Source organism: Falco peregrinus, chromosome 5, assembly GCF_023634155.1.
Source record: "Falco peregrinus isolate bFalPer1 chromosome 5, bFalPer1.pri, whole genome shotgun sequence".
Taxonomy (NCBI): domain Eukaryota; kingdom Metazoa; phylum Chordata; class Aves; order Falconiformes; family Falconidae; genus Falco; species Falco peregrinus.
This window is the reverse complement of record NC_073725.1, coordinates 102,536,215-102,553,299: the sequence shown is the minus strand read 5'-3', so window position 1 is coordinate 102,553,299 and position 17,085 is coordinate 102,536,215. Positions and strand designations below refer to the sequence as shown.

Genomic DNA, 17,085 nt, shown 5'->3' with positions numbered 1-17,085 from the left:
TCACAAATCTGATGAAGGACTACGAAAACCAAAGGCTACACCTTAACGCAAAGGATGAGTTTCATGATAGACTTCACCCCACTACTGTGGAAAAGGCACAACTGAAGGAAATACACAAGCTCTGCAGCAATCAAGCTGCTACCAATTAGTTTTATGTCAGATTCATCCATATAAAGAAAAATACCCAGTGACAAACTGACCATAAAAAAAAAAAAAGCTTTATTAACCCTTTTGCACCAGCAGTTCTTCAGGTATCCATTGCCAGCAATGGAGTTCAAGCCAAGTGATCCAATTTTCGGCCCCAAGAGGTTAGCACTTTACATTCACTTACAAAGCTGAGTGAGGTACATTTTCAGAAGTAGAAAGATTTGGTTGCAAGTCCCATAAAAAGATGGAGTGTTCCTTGGCCATTTTAACAGATTAAGAACTGGTATGGTCCTTGGAAACAGAATAATGCAGGCATTGGGAGCTCGAGGTGTCTCAGCTTCCAGGGAGAGCACGGTGACCACTAGAGCAAGACCCAGTAGTCCCTTTAGTATGATTCCTCCTCAACCTTTCTACCTCTCAGGAGTGGACTCCGTGCTGCATTCACAGCCACCAGGTAGAAGATTTCATCTACTTGTTTGTTTGGTTTGGAAACCCAACCTGAGAGGGTTAACAGAGTCCCTGGATATAAGTCCCAGGAAGAGAGGAACAGAGACACCTCAATGCTCAGATAAGCTAAAGATAGAAAAATAAAACTGGTTCAACCAGAGGATATAATACTGCCTACAAATCAGGATCTGAAGTTGAATGTAACCTGTATGCTTTTTTTCTCCCCAAGTCTTCAACCAAAAAAGCATTTATCTGGACACATACATAGTTCAAAAGGCACAGGAAGTAAAAGCATTTCTGAATGACCTCGCATGAATTCAACATCAGTATAACTGTAAAATAAATAAATATGTGCAAGATTAGAAAGATCACAACGTTCTCCTGCATGACATATCTTATTTTGTAAAAAAATTACACATACGTGCATACACACACCTCATTGAGAATAAAAAAACAGTACATACACCCTTTTATCAAACTCCTATACATAATTTTATAGGCATTCAGTACATCACCATAAGAAACATTTAAATTACTACCTTAAACTGTAACCAAAGGGGATTTTTTTTTCCCTATACAACCCTATACTTACTTAGGTGTCTGCAATCCAGATAAGTACAGTACATACAACCTCTTCCCCTGCCCCCCAAGAGAAACTGCAGGTTTTCAGTGGGGTAAGTCTTCTATGTAACAATTCTTCTCCTCTTATAAAATACTCTGACAACTGCATATTCTGTAAACCAGCCGGAAGCTCCACGTGCATGTGACACTCAGGGATATCAATAAAGAACAGGTTTTAACAGTGTTCAATCGGGGGGGGGGGGGGGGGGGGGGGGGGGCGGGGAACCACCACCAAAAAACCCCAAACCCCAACCCAAAATAAAAAGGTAGTGGCCAGTTTACAGGTAACTTGGCAGCAGTTTATAGATGAGATAAAATCAAGGTGCTTAAATTTACGTGACGGTCAACATTCTTCCCAAAAAAGGGAACACAAAGATAAAACGAACCTCTCTCAGATGCTGTTGGAGTCTTAGCTAATCTCTTACAGTGAGTACAGTTCTATTGCAGTTTTCTTTTTCAAGTTTTGCTGGAAGAATTCAGCAAAGTATTTGGGATGCAGGAGCAAGGAAAGGGAGAAACTCAACATGAGCTACAAACTGATTCACAGCTAAGTTAACATTTAGAATCTAGCTTTCTAAAACAAAGATTTTAGAGCATCTCATTTTCATGGCATAGGACATTAATTTTGTTACATGTGACACTTTATTCCCGTTTTCTGCCGAAACAATTTGTGTGTGTGTGTGTGTATATAAACCACTTGCAAATTTTAGCTCTTAATTCCTTGATGCCACTGGCTCCAGCAGGAGACCAGTGGAAGGAAAGTTTTAACTGTCATAGGCAGGATTATAAATTTGTACTTGTTAGCTGTAGAATACTTGCTTTCCTGTGAAAACAGTAAATATTACCTCAGTTTGAAGTTTAATACAGTACTTCTCCCTGAAACAACACTGTACGGCAGTCTGCCCCAGTTTCTCCCACCACCAGGCAGACAGGGTATCTTACACAGGCACATCAAGTGGGATTTACATTTTTTAAGAAAAGCTTTCAGTTGCAACTGTCCTCAGCAAATTGCAAAGAGTGCAACTATAATCCAGTACTCCTAGTTTTCATATTTTCCTTGGAAAAAGACCCACACATTTATCTCACTCTGTCAAGACGTGATTGCCCAGTTTGTTTTCAAGTAACTGTTCTTAACAATGGTCATTCCAGATCCTGTAAATTTATTGTGCTTCCAGTGAACTGAGAGTTATCAGAACCTGCATCATCTTCAGTAGAATTGTGTGGTTCCTGTTAAATCAAACAGAGAGCATGAAGAGTTCAGTGCTTTCACCTCTAGATGCCTTTAATGCTTATCAGTAAGATTACCTTGACACCGATCCAACATCAGAGAAATGTTTTGAATGGTTTAGAGGAAACCCAAAGCATTCCTGCTTTGGCGACCCACTCAAACAGTGCCGCTAGAGGGTTTTTTTGGAACACTTCAGATGAGCATTACTAATGGAGATACGTTTGAAATCACTATTTGCTTTTTCCTCTATTAACTCTCTACCACGGCCAACAATCCCAGTGCTCTTCTTGTATTTCTAGGTTTATCTCAGTAGGGTGCTCCTCCTAAACAGAAAAGCTTTATCTTCTATCCAGGAGAAGCACACTTGGCAAGAATAACGGCACTGCAGAGTTTATCAAAACTGAAGCCCCACAGGGTCAAGTAGAAAACGTGATCTATGTACATGTTATCATTCATTGCTGCTCAGTTCTCAGCTGCTCCTGCTCACTAACATGCCATTTACCAGAACGGCAGGTAACAAAACGTTTATGCAAGAAGCTGTATGAAGCTTTCTGCATTCACACACCGCTGACGCTCAGTAGTCAACGAGGGCAAGTACTGAAACCAGCAAGACTGTAGAAGCAAGCAGGCTTTTCAATCTAACTGCCATTCCCATACAGACGCTGCCCTGAAATCTAGGCTCAAGATTTTATTTCCCACTTCCCACCCTTCCTTAGCCTGTTACATATCCATTCCGATCCTCCTCCTCGGGCCACTTAATATCTGCAGGACAGGATCAGGATGGGGCACTTCAGTAATAAATGCGTAACATTTAGTTATTCATTACTCAGTAACAGAGGAAGAAAAACAACCACCTATGACATGCCAAAGGTTGGCAACATACACAAGGTAAACCTTGCAATGCAGCTCTCTGCTTACAACTTCTTGTAAGTGAAATTAAAACTCCCAATGGAAAACAACGTATTTTCATTCAGCAGAACACTCGTGTTCACAGTAAACTGCCTTCGCTTTCAAGCTAGGCAATAAAACACAACAGCTGTGATATGCTGTACCTGAAGTATGTGAACAGGTAAATCCACTGTAAGCTGAGAATGTGATGAGGAAGACTGAGAGCTCAGTTGAAAGGGCAGATCTCCTTCTCCTGGAGAATCATCCTGCGAATGCAGAAACATAATGCAATTGCAAGACCCCCAAGCACCTCAGCACAACATTGCAGATTTCACTCAGCCTCGCAATCTTAAAAGAAATAATAAATCTGATAAAGCTAATGCACTGTACTAGTAAGGCCTAGGCCCACAAAGATATGTGGAAAGCTAACTACCACTTAAATGTGAACCTAGCTCAGCGTACAACCTATTATACTACCATAATCAATTTGAAAAATTGCCAAGACCTGAAAAGGAAGGAACAGTTCATCTTCCAAGGTAACATTCAGAAATATGTGACAAGTTTCATCGCATTGTGTGAAGCTGGTAATTGAAACTTACAAACGTTTACACCCATCAGATGGAGAACTCTGCCCATAGCTTCCTCCATATCACACCTTGTTAGGAATAAAGCAGAAGAAACTTCCCCTCTCTCTGGATACTATAGATATACACCTGGCCAAAAACTTCATGCTCCACTAATCAGCTTACATCGATTACTAGGTATTTTTAATAAAAAAAAAAATGTTAAGCTTTACTACAACAGTTTAGAGATATAACAGTTTAGGCTGAAACTCCATTTTGCAGGAATCTTTTCATTTCTGTCTCATTTACCTTGTAAATGAGAGAGAGGTGGAGTTATAGAAGAATTTGGGGAGCTGTCAATAAAGAAAAGGACGAAGAAAAAGTCAATACTCCCGTGCACACCCTAAGTTAACACATGGTAGTAATCCTTTCCTTTTGCAAGAAAAATTACCCCATGCTTTGGGACAGGAACGTACCATCTGTTTTGCTGCTCTCATAACTGCCTGTCAAATGAGGCAATTCCTAAGCCCTTGAAGGATCACAACTCTCACATGCAAAATGTAAGTTTGCTAAAACTCTTAGTTCTACTGCAGCGCTTCCTGCATCAGCTGTATCCAGCCTAGGAAGCTGAACAGGACGTTGCCTACAGTTGCAGTGCCCGTATGTTTCAGACTGGCCTGCGTATTATTACTAAATCAAATAAAACCATCTTACCCATTTCCACAGTGCATCTGTTTGGGCCCCAGCAGTTGTACGATTGAGGCAGCTCTGTTTTCGAGCATTTCTGTATCTCACAAAAGCCAGTTACATACAAACTTCCCCAGAAAGCATTTCTTGCGGGAAAATGCCCCAATGGACACGGTACATACTGCAGATCTCAAGATCCCATCTAGGGGCGGCAGCACCCAAGTCCAGAGTTAGTCAGATCCTTCCGTAACTGTGCCAGTTTGGGTAACAGAGGAGAGGAGTATGTGTTTCCTTCCCAGCTCTTACCTGAAGAAGCTGAATTTGCACATACTGGGCTCCAGTGGCAGGGTCCCTTATTGTCAGCCCTCCGTTTGGCAGAACTATATTGCCACCCAGTCGACTGCCAGGAGTAGATGATGAGAAGTTGGTAGGGCTTACTTTACCACCCTTGCTTTTTCTCTGACCAGAGCCAGATGCCCCTAAAAGAGACCATTTTAGTATTTAGACGGTCAGAAGCAATTTGCCGAAGTTTTCTGCTAGTATTTTTCAATTTTATGCAGTTACCTATACTACACAGCAAATGCCTGGAACAGTGCAATATAATTAACCACCATCTGATAACTGCTAAAAGGCCAGACAGCAATCAGCTGATGAATTCCATCTGCTGACTGAGCATCTTTTTACATGAATACCATTAAAACCACATCACAAACTGCTAAGCTTAGGGCTCACCCCGGTGGTAGCACAGAAATTGCAGCGTATCTGTGGAGTTACAGAAAGGAATTAGGAAGTAGAATTGCATTTTCTATTTTTAATTTTGCAACGCGTTTCCTGAGAAGTCTTGTACATAATTTTTCCAAACTGTATAAAGAGCATCGTAATGCTCATCTATTTCCAGAAAGATTTCAAGGACTGTTAGGTAGAATGGGCTACAGAAGTACAACTATCATAACGTTCAGCATTTTCCAGTTTAAAACAAGACAAGCCAGCTGCTTGTATCACAAGCTGAAAACCAAAACTCTAATCAAAATATACATAAGGATACCTTCTTTTCAACTGGTTCTTTTTGTTTTGTTTTTTAATTCTACAGTAAATAAAAGGTTTGGATAACTTCTTTTCAAACACTGAACTTCCCTCTACAGTGTTCATTCAACCCAGTTGAACCAATTCGAAATACAAAACTCTCTAGACCACTGAGAAGCACATACTAGCATTAAGACAACAGCTGGTGAAAGATGGACTACTGGGAGCAGAAATAGGGATTTTCTGAGGTTATTTTAGGAGACATGCGATTAAATGCCATTCTCTTTCTAAACTATGTCCAAAAGACATGTTTGATGATAAAAGAATAGTTGGAACTAGCTTCATAAAGCAGTTATCCTTCCATGCGATGATTCACTGATCCAGACAGAATTTATTCAGGTATGCCTTTTACAAATCCAGAAACATGACAGTGCTCAATTCAGAATCAGTCTCTTAACTCACCTTAAAAATTATGACCTTAATTTGCAGAGGTGGGAAGGTCTAACAGACAGCAAGGAAGAACTAAACATATATATCTACATATATATGATATTCCACCCCAGCCCCCAGGGTAGACACAACTCAAAGGCCTGAATCTGTGCAAGTCTAGCGAGCCATGGACCATATTTGATTTGACAAAGTAATGGTGCATGATTCACATCAGACAGCTCTGAGTCAAACTGCAGTTTAAGAGAAAGAGGACACATCTGAAATCATGACCTGAACTTCACACTCACAAGAACTCCCTACAAGGCTAAAATCTGACAGAGGTTTCAATATTTCTAGGTAACTAAGAAATAAACTCCTTAGCACTGCATACAGGCTGTTACTAAGTGAAACACAACAGCAAAACAAATCCAGCTGATGTTTTCATTGCCTGTACTGAGTAAAAGAGAATGCACTATGTAAGAACAAAAGCATAAACAACAGAAAGCAAAGCTACCTTAATTTTTTTTGTTTTATTAAGAAAATAAAAAGCAGATGAAGAGATGGAGAGATAGTGTCTTGTTAATAATCATGAAACATATGGTGCAGATTTCTTCGTAAACTTACTGTGAACATGGTATTCCACAGAATGTGATTATCCCCAGTAACAGATGGTACACCACATGCGTATTTTAACTAGCAATAAACTGGATGGGATACTTAAGAATACTCAGATACCTGCTCCCATTTCACTACCAAAGAACCTAAATAATTGTATTTAGTAAATTTAACAAAATCAATAGTTTCTCACCTGTGCTGCTCCCATTCCCTTTCTGTTTTCTTTTCTTGGCTAGCTGAATGGCTCTGTAGTCTGTTCTCGCAGAGCCACTGCTTTCCTAGCAAAAAAAGAGCAAGCCAAGAAATGCAAAGGTTTTTTTGAATGCAAGAGCAAACCAAAACAATGAACACAGACTAAGGAGTTCCCAGTTGCAGTTACCTTTTACACTGCAAACACCGAATTCTAGTTTCCCATGCTCCTCTTATTAGAGTTCCAATTAATTCCCTGTACATACTTAGTAACTGGAGCTCAACTCAAAAAGAAGTTAGCACTATATTTACAAGTTTTCAGATTTTAACAGGGTAAACATTTACTTTGCAACGTAAATAAAAAGTTAAGTCTCTAGTAGCACAGTAAATCAGAACAGGAAAGGTACTTAAACCAGGAATGAACATTGAGATGAAAATGTTTCGTGTACTCTCCCAGCCCAAATCCTTCCCTGGAATGAAATGCACAAGACATACCACATATTCTTGGGTATTCTTGTAAATTCCATTTAATTCTCAGTCAGATAGTCACTTACTTTTTTAATCCCTTCTTTTGAAGGGTTCTCCTTTAACTCTCCCCACCAGAACTCTAGTATTTCTTAAGAGAACTTATCACCACACTGCATCCACTTTGGACAACATGCTATTTCAACATAACATTCTACATCCTTCATCAAAAAAAGCCAAAACCCACGATGTGCAAAATTTGAGAGAAAGGTCTCCCTATAAGGTATATGTAGCAACAGGTATCTCCCCAATCAGGGCATCGCAGTCATGTAGGGGTAAAATGAATATAGTTACTGCATACCAAAAATGAGCTGCCAGTCACTGTGCCAAGATCCATTTCTTTCTGTGCACTGTAGCTCCCTGGAGGGTTGGAGAAGACAAACTGTGTCACTACTTTGCTGCCCTCTTGTTGACCAACAACATCCGAGCTAGGAAGCAAATTCCGTTCAGCTTTAGTTGGCGTCAGTAACTCAGGCACATTGGTACCGCCGAGGCTACTAGAAGGAGTCAAAGTGGCTGTGTCGATTGTTAAATTATTGCTGGACGTCAAACCGTGCATATCTTGACTGGAATTCCTCACCGACAGAGATGCTAGTGAACCCAAGGCTTCTGCATTGACAGTCTGTACATCATCCAAATTTAAAGTGCTTTGCTGTAGAACTGTTGCACTGCTTCCCAGCAAGAGAGAACTGTCCAGGCCCTGCGGCATATCGCTGCTAGCCACCAGTATCAAGGGATCAACCGCCTGGCTTAAAGAACTGTTAGTGACAGGCAGGTTTCCCCCAAGCGTTGAGCCCACCGAAGCAACATCGATCGTGACAATTCCAGAATTGACTAGCGCCATGTCTGTTGCAATTCCAGAATTGTTACTAGACATGTTGGAGAACAGGGATACAAGGTCTATGTTGCTGAGATCGCTCTGTCCTGGACTAGTGAGTTCACTGCTGGGTGTGAGGGAGCTTGTTGCTTCCAGCTGAGTTAGGAGATCTGGAAGAGAAGGGTTTGGTTATAAGACAGCCCTTTCATCAGACCAATAGGGAGGGAAAACATGAATGATCAAAGGAGAACGCTTAAAACTCTGGATTCTCAGCCTGCTAAAAACACTTCCCAACTTCCCTGAAAGCAGATTTAAGGAAAAGCAGCTTAATGAAATAAGTTCACTCCTTTACTGAGAAACGTCAGTTACAAAAGCACTTGCCAAAATACTACACTAAGGCAGTCCAGACTAAGGCAGGTTGTAGAGGGGTGGAAAAAGGAGCGCAAAAAGGAGCAGGTTCAGTCCTTGCTCATATTTTACAGATGGCATGGAGAAGGACAAGCTCTACTTGATTCAAAAAAGCTGCAATTCCTCACAATTTCACACAGATCAAGCTCAAGTCTCACTTTCTGATATTTGTTAGAGGTCCCACTGAAAAATTTTTGGTAGGAAAACCAACTCCAGTCTCAGCAAAGATTCTACCGTTTGTTCAGTGGGGCTTAGATTTCAACATCAGTAAATACACATTTTCCTTAATAAAACACTTAGTTTTTCCATTGTAGTCTCCTATAATTTGAAACAAATACTTTACCTGGGCTGAAGTTATGCTGTTTGACCATGTGCGTCTTCATACTGTGTTTGGAAGTGAACAGTTTATTACAGCTGGATACAGGACAACGAGTCTTTAATGAGTCCACATCCTGAAGATGCTTTTTGGAGTGAATATAGAGACTACTCCGTGCTGAAAATTTTGCACAACAGCCTGAAAGAAGACATACAAGGCTTGGAAGTTTCACCTAATTCAATTTGATGTTCATATTTAGTGTCTTAACAAAACAAATCAGAGTCGCTCTGCAGAACTCTACCTGCTGTTTTGCAAGCACCTGTGCATACAATCACAGGCATAAAAAGCAAGCCAAATATATTTCCTCGTTTTACATCAAAGACACCTCAGTGGGCAGAATAGTTCAACAACCTGTTTCTGACAACAAGAAACTCTTAAGTCATCCCATGAAATGAGCCACCTTTCCCTGCTATGGCATCTTAAATGTAAAATCTTCATGACGACTGCTGGCAAAGCCATTAGAAGGAGAAACAATTGCCAAGTAGAGCTGCTCTACTTTATGAAACAGAATATTCCAGATCAGACCCTAAATCTTTGTTCCTGGAGTCCTAATGAAGCGATGGAGGTGGTGCTAAGAAACCCACAGAGCATCAGCAAGGCTCCTGCGTGACCACCACAACAAGTACCACTCACACAGCCATCCACCGTCCCAGCAGCAGAGACTACCGCAGCACAACTGCTCAACATTTGAGACGACATGTCACAAATAAAGTGTGTCACAGTAAAGTGTGGCCTTGAAGGTGTGTGACAGGGCCACTTTTCCCTACGCCTGATGAAACGAGCGAAAAAGCTGAGCTACAGGAAGTATCACAGGTAGGATTTTCCAGAATAAAGTAGCCCCGTTCGTCATAAAGGGGAGAGGGGAAAAAACCAACAACAAAACAATCAAGCTAGAGCATGAGCCAATGTTTCCTCCGCAATCTGTAAATTTGACAATAATAATTCATTCAGTTACAGTGTCTTCAGTTTAGTTTTACCTCCTTAAAATCTGTTAGAAGACTCACTCCAAATTGTCCCAATCCTGTTACAAGCTTGCATTTGGGGAAAACGCACACAGCTTTAGGCAATATACACACCAATTACCAGTTAACATATACAAGAGTGGAACAATACCTTCTACTGGACACTCAAATGGTTTTGTACCGAGGTGAGTTATACTGTGGCCTTTCAAGTGTTCTGCTCTTGTGAAGGACTTCCCACAGCCTTCTACTGGGCACATGAATCTCCTGTCATCTTCATGTTTCCTACAAGGGAAGGAAATTGCCATTGCCATGATTAAATCCACTGCTACTGTAGCACCAGAACTAAAACAAACAAACAGCAAGTGACTTGGGACAGTATACTCAGAAAAGGCTACCTTTTATGCCTCAGCAGCTTGGACATACTGGTGAAAGACCAGCCACAACCTTCAAAGTCGCAGATAAAAGGCCTTTCCCCTTAGGCAAAGAAAGGTTACATTAACAACCTAATATAGAAATACACATTGCTATTAGAAAATATCAAAAGCTGCTTAAATTGAATTACTTTAAGACAAGGAAGACTCAGCCACCTTGTCCTGCAATTCACTGCAGAGAACCGTGATGCCCCTTCCCTCTGGCACAATCTTTAAGCCTTCTTTAACTCAAGGCTATTGCATCTTTCCCCGGGCATCAGGGGGCACAGATAATTATCCATCCATCTCGTATTAATCTGAGCTATTTTGAAGGTGCTTCAAAACCAGTAACAGCATTATTCAAAATAGAAACACAATCGAAATGTGTTTTCCTCTTTTCATGACCTGGGACTGTATGTTGGTTACAATCAATACAGGGAAGCCTACGAAGGCGGTTTCCATCACACCTATGAACTTTCACTTAGCAGAAGCAACACTTTAAAAAAAACACAAAACCCAAACCCCAAGCTGTAAAGCCATGAAACCAGGAAAACAGAGGACAGTAAAGAGTACACATCATTATCTTTAAAACTTTAAAAGGCTGGATTTCAGTTTAGTGGCAGTCCTTGCAAGCCTGGAGTACTTGCTTGAGTTGAAACCTATCCTCTTGCTGTTTGAAACCTTGGTACATACGTTCCATGTGTTCTGAGAGTCTTTTAGCCCTTTGTTTTGAGCAAGATTAGGATTTCTATAATATTCTAAATGCCTATGAACTCGGGAATAGAGCTGGGATAATTTTTTTGAACCGAGTTCACACGCCAAAAGCACGTCCGTAGCTACTTCGCATTTGGCAGGTTCGTCTGGCGGACTCCTACCCCCCAAAAGGCCACGCATCAAACGTTTTCACTGACTCCAAACGACTCGTGTCACCCTGCCTCCCTTCACGACTTCCAGTTTTTGCCAGCGAACTGAAGCATGCTCTCCACGCAGGACCTTCTGTGTACATCCCCAGACACACGTCACCCTCCCGAATACCTGTGTGACTCCTCATGTGGATTTTCAACCGGCAGGCTTTGTCGTACTGCTTGTTACAGCCCGGGAAGGAACAGGAGAACTGCTCCTGCTCCCTGAAGTGGGCTCGGTTGTGGGAGAACAAGGCGCTCACCGTGATAAAGGTCCTTTCGCAGCCTGGGGAGGGAAGGGGCACAGCGTGTCAGCCCGGCACAGAACCGCAGCGGGACGGCCGCGAGGGATCCCCCGATCCATCCAGGGTGCTACACCCCAGCCCAGGGAAAAACCCAACGGTGCCATCCCAACCTACGTTACTCCCAGGGACAACCGTCCGGCCGAGGCGGGCGACCGGCGCGCACAGCGCGTCCCGGGGCTCAGCACCGGCACGAGGGCACGCGTGGGCCGGGCCCACTCCCCGGTGCCGGTGCCGGCCGGAGCGCGGCCCACCTCCAAGCCCGGGGGGCGACCCGGGGGTGCCGCGGGGAGGCAAAGCGAGCCGGGACGCTGCGGAAAGCCCCTCTCGGCCGGGCGAGCGAGCCTGTGCACGGCGCGGGGAGGGAAGCGAGCCCCCGGGGGCGGCGGCTTACCGGGGAAGTCGCAGCGGTAGGGCCGCTCGGGCTCCAGGTGGCTGCGGCGGCGGTGGGCGGCGAGGCGGGCGGCGCTGGGGAAGCGCTGCCCGCACGCCTCGCACTTGTGCGCCGCCTCCTGCTCGTGGGCGCGGCTGTGGGCCCGCAGGTTGTAGACGGTGGTGAAGCGCTTGGCGCAGCCCGGCGCCGCGCAGGCGAAGGGCCGCAGCTTGTCGTGCGAGTGCAGGTGCCGCCGCAGCTTGTAGGCCGTGGCGAAGGACCAGGCGCAGCCCGGCACCGGGCAGCCGAAGGGCCGCGCCGCCGCCCCCCGCCCGTCCTCGCCGCCGCCGCCGTGCGCCGAGAGGCGGTGCAGGCGCAGCTGCTGCTTGCGGGGGAAGGCCTCGCCGCAGCGCGGCTCCGGGCAGGGGAAGGCCGGCGGGGAGCGCGGCCGCGGGCCGCACGGCGGCTCGGCGGCGGGCGGCGGCGGCGGGGCGGGCGGCGGCGGGGCGGCCCCCGCGGCCTGCTCGGCGCCGGGCCCCAGCGTCAGGACGCCGTTCTCGATGCGCACCACCAGGCTCTGGTTGTTGATGGTGATGGTCCCCGAGAAGGAGCCGTCCTCCGCGCTGCCGCCATCGCCGCCGGCGGCGGGGGGCAGCGGCGGAGGCGGCGGGGGAGGAGGTGGCGGCGGCGCCGAGCCGGGGGCCTCCTCGGGCGGCTCGGCGGGCGGCGGGCCGGGCTGGGCGCGCCCCGCTTCGCCGCCGCCCGGGCCGGCCTCGGCCGCGCCGCGCACCACGTTGAAGACGAGCAGGAGCCCGTCGTTGTCGGGCGCGGGCCCCGCCGGCGGCGCGCAGGGGCTGGGCGTCGGGCCGGCTCCGGGCTCCGGCTTCTCCTCCACCAGCAGCACCGGGAAGCTCACGTAGAGGCCCGACGCGGCGGTGCTGGCGGCGGAGGAGGAGGAGGCGGCCGTGGCCGCCGGTTCCCAGGCGGGCGGCGGCGGCGGGCGGCGCGGGGCGGCGGGCGGCGCGGCAGGGCCGCCATGTTGGGCGCCGGGCCGGGCCCGGGCCGCCTCCGCGGCGGGCAGCCCCTGCGTTTCCATCTTGGGGGTCCCTGTAGCAGCGGCTGAAACCGGAGCCGCGGGGCGGGGCCGGCGCGGGCCGGCGGGGAAACCCGGAGCGCGGCGTCACGGAGCGGGCCCGGCGCGGGAGGCGCCGCGGAAACCCGGAGCGCGGAGCCGGGCGGAGCGGAGCGGGGCTCCCGCGGGCAGGAGGGGCTGCCCCGGGGCCGCTCGCCCCTTCGGTGCAGCTCGATAGCCGCAGCGGCACGGCTGGAATCCGGCCGGTCTTTGGGGATTATCCCGGCATCCATCAATTCCTGCCGGCAGCCAGGAAAGCAGCGGTGCCAGAGCAGCTCCCAGCTTGCAGCCGCGTCCCGGGCGTTGCAATGGGTGGCTATTGGCAAAATATCCCCCGCACCTTCAGCGTGATGCAGCGGCCTTGAGCGACGGGAATTCCCAGCGGGAAGCACGGCCATGACGCTGCCCCTGCGCCGCCCGGGACAGCGGGACCGGGAGGGGGAAAAGGACAAACGGAGAAAAAGCGATGGGGGGTAGGAAAGAGGCGCTCAAATGACACGCTCTTGCTTGCTGGTCAGTTGAACCTGTGCAAAAAAATGCTATCGATTCAGTGAATACTCAAAACCTTTTTTTTTTTTTCTCCATTCCTGGCAAAACTTTCTTTGGGAGAACGTTCAGCTGCCTGCTGGCTCTCCAATACTTAAGGAAATGGGGAAATTACCCTGGATTTGCCATGGAAATGACACCAGTCCCCTCCAGCTGTGGGACCAAGAGGCAGTCCCAGCAGATGGTGCTGTGAGCCTTCCGCTGCTCTGCCGGCCGCTGAGCAATTCAGCATCAGCTCTAACAGCAGGAACGCTGCTGGCCAGGCGCTCCCAGCCACAGGGAAGCTTCTCGCCATCGAGCTGTAGGCGCACCCAGAGCTCCCCTGCGCACCTTCCCAGCCCTCTCTGCTGAGCCTGAAGTCCCTGGGTGCTTGAGCTCAGCCTCCTCCGAAACCCTCCTTACCGCAGCGCTGTCACTGCATGTGAGCCATTCCCATCCTTGGCTGCCCCTAGCCATCCTCACCTCCCCAGGGAGGTCTTTGCAGTACCTTCCTTCATGTTCCTAGGAAAGGAATGGAGTTTATTGCTTAATACATAGGTGTATCCCTGGTTGAAGGATGTTAAACCTGAAGGAGAGAATAATAAAAAAAAAAATAATAAAAATAATCAAGCCACAAATCCCTTATGTTTGCCACAGCCTGGAGAGATTCAACAAGACCCTGTCGAGGAGAGCTAACAGCTCTCTCATGTCACAAGCTTTATACCTTTAAAATCCACTGTAGTTGCAGACGTATGGGTGTCATGCATTAATTATCCCTCACCATCAAGGTCTTCCCTCTATCTGCAACCAGGTGCAAGCTTTTCAGGGCAAGCGGCTGCATTTTGCAGAAAGCATTAAGACACCAAGATTCACGGGAAGGTTGCTTCAGCCTGTGGCAAGCCTGAGACTTCAATACAGAAATTCACTACCTCTGCGTCCGCTGTCTTAATCTGATCTGATGTGATGCCTACAGATGGATGGCTTGAAGACTGCTCTCCCTGCATTGGATGAGGCCGGCTACCTAAGAATGATATCAGCATCCCCACGGAACAACAGCCCGTTCACAATCCCAGCTTCTCTGCAAACAAGTAGCAAACAGAGGCTCAGCAGAGCTCAGAAAGGGAATCTTCGCACCAGGCTTGTCCATGGTTTCTGTGTGCTGGAAACTGCCTGCTCTTTCATCCCAGGCAGCAACAGGTTACGTTCCCCTGTGCCCTCCCAAAGCTATCATAAACAACAGTCAGTTCATATTATTCACTTTATTATCTAAATTTCAACTAGTAGCTCTTCTATAGCGCTCACACACTCAGGTTCTATGTCTCCCTACATGTAGTTCAGAGTTACAAACTCCCAGGGATATGAGCGGCATTAAACACAGGTATACTTGCAAGGTTATGCCCTCTGGTCAATAAAGCTACGAGATGAAGAAAAGATTCCTTTTTTGTCTGGGCTGTGAAGGTGAGCATGATGGCAGGTACCCCAGTACTAAACAACACAAAGGTGAAGAATTCATAATAAGTATTTCTTCAATATTTTGTCTCTGGTGGATTTTCAACTCGGAATTAAGACGGATCTATGAAGCAGCTCTACGTTCCTTAGTACAGTAAAGCCAGGGTATTTTCTGGTGGTTCCGCTTGACAAAACAGTACCTTAGTGCTTTTGGGCTGTGAAGACTAGCGTGGTTTTCTACAATGCCAAGACACTAACTTTGGACCTAGTCCAGTGTGGTTATTAATAATAGGTAATGCATAACATACGTCAAAGCAAAGGCTGTCAAATCTGGCTGACAACTACTCACATCTCAATCGTGTAACTTGGCAATGTGGGCGTTTTTTCCATAATCTAAAGCAACTCCGATCAACTGCAGATTGCACTTCACAGAAGGTTCAGTTAGAAGCAGATGCCAAACTCTCACTATTCATCTGGAGACATATACAGTACGTGAACAGGGTGAAGAACTGATTTGTGATTCAAAATAAACGGCTTCGTTTACTTGGCAGAGGCAATACAGAGCTGCAGGGTGTGCTCCCCTGGCGAGTGCCACGGGGTCTAGCAGTTGTATAGCGTCTTCAGGACCCACAGTTCTGAGGACTGTGGCTCATCACACCTCATCTGCAGCAGCCAAAGCAGGTTTATGGGTAGCCCCTTCCCAAGGGTAACAGATACAGCACCAAGGAGGCTGAGTGACGGGCCAGATCAAGCCCGATACCACATGCACACTGGGGGAAGGGACTGCTGACGCTCTGTGTTTGTGTCTGAATGAGGCCCGTACGCAAGGGCCATGCTTAGCGTGAGACATGATAGCTAAGAATTATTTTTGTACACACACACATAATATAGATGTGTATGTAAAACACATTTCTGTAAATATATATATATGTATCTGTCAATATGTGTGTGTATAGGGGCTTCAAAGTGAGCCTCAATTTTTGATTCAGCATCACAGCTGATTACAACAAAATACTTCAGTGATTTAATGTTAATACAAATATAATAGTAGGTTCAGGTGCAAAATATGCATTCTTTCAGTTGCATCTAGGCACACCAGGTTGGTTCTATGCCTTCCTAACTCTTACTGGGAAGAAAGAAGACCAAAAAGACCATTCTATCTCTGTTTTACTTTATAATCACCTCTTGTGTGAAGGAAGCCCACACTGTCTGGTCTTTGGTACTTCAGTTTGTTTCATATCAGTGGTGGTTTAGGAGGAATTGTTCAGAAGGAAAGTCTACACGATCATTTTGTTACATTGCTTTACTAATTGCACCACTCACATCCAAAGGGGTGAGTAGCCTTTTGTTTTTTCATCATAAAGCAGCAGCCAGCACTAAGGATCTAGATTTTCTGGAGGTTTCCATCCATTTAGAAGCTGCTCAAGCACAATGGGCTTCTACAGAAGAACAGTCATCACTGTGAGGCAGCAAAGCGCACACAGCATCAGATTCAGCAGAATGGCACCATCCCTGATGCAGAATTTGGCTCCCACTAATTTATCATGTGTTGTTCCATATTTTCCTGGCCTTGCTGTAAGATGTTTGAAAATGGTCTAGTACTTACTGCCCTCAGGCTTTTCCACCCACTTACCTGGCACTGCATTCTGTTCCTGCTTGTAGTAAAAACCTTGGGTGAGAATTTCAGGGAAAAACACATGCAGGCTCACTGTGCTTAACCAGTTAATGTCACTTTCTATTGTGATCACCAAGCACCTTTATGACATTATAGAAAAGCGTGACTCTAGCACATGTGATATCAGTACATCCCCCACTAACCAAAGAATAAGTTTGTTTACACACTCATGGCTCTTTGCTGATAGCAGCAGACTGAATTAGAAAGAAGAGTTCCAATTTCCATTCCACATCTGAACTAGCAGGCCTAAGAATCTCCTTAATTTATGAATTATCAGCAATTATTGGATTTTTTTTTTCATTTATTTTTCAGGAACAAAATTCCAGTTCCTTTCCTTACAATGAATAGCTTCTTATTGCAAACATCGTTCCAAATATGTTGGTGAAAAGACT

The 17,085-nt window shown here is 46.2% G+C and overlaps 1 protein-coding gene across 1 annotated transcript; it reads right to left on the bottom strand.

The window, feature by feature from the left end:
* Window positions 1–1,492: 1,492 nt before the first annotated feature.
* ZXDC (ZXD family zinc finger C) lies at window positions 1,493–16,857 on the bottom strand. The gene is made up of 10 exons (XM_055803766.1): window positions 11,934–16,857; window positions 11,371–11,523; window positions 10,321–10,399; window positions 10,077–10,207; window positions 8,931–9,101; window positions 7,664–8,349; window positions 6,842–6,926; window positions 4,888–5,060; window positions 3,496–3,597; window positions 1,493–2,442 (listed from the first exon to the last, which is right to left on the bottom strand). The coding sequence occupies exons 1-10, from the start codon at window positions 13,006–13,008 to the stop codon at window positions 2,356–2,358; spliced, it is 2,742 nt and encodes a 913-aa protein (XP_055659741.1). The 5' UTR covers window positions 13,009–16,857; the 3' UTR covers window positions 1,493–2,355.
* Window positions 16,858–17,085: the final 228 nt, after the last annotated feature.

Coding starts and splice junctions, on each gene's coding strand:
- ZXDC (XM_055803766.1), bottom strand. CDS start 13,008: ATGGAAACGCAGGGGCTGCCCGCCGCGGAGGCGGCCCGGGCCCGGCCC. Junction 8,350..8,930: donor ACAGCATAACTTCAGCCCAG/GTAAAGTATTTG, acceptor CTTCTCTTCCAG/ATCTCCTAACTCAGCTGGAA. Junction 3,598..4,887: donor TGCAAATTCAGCTTCTTCAG/GTAAGAGCTGGG, acceptor CTGCATTCGCAG/GATGATTCTCCAGGAGAAGG.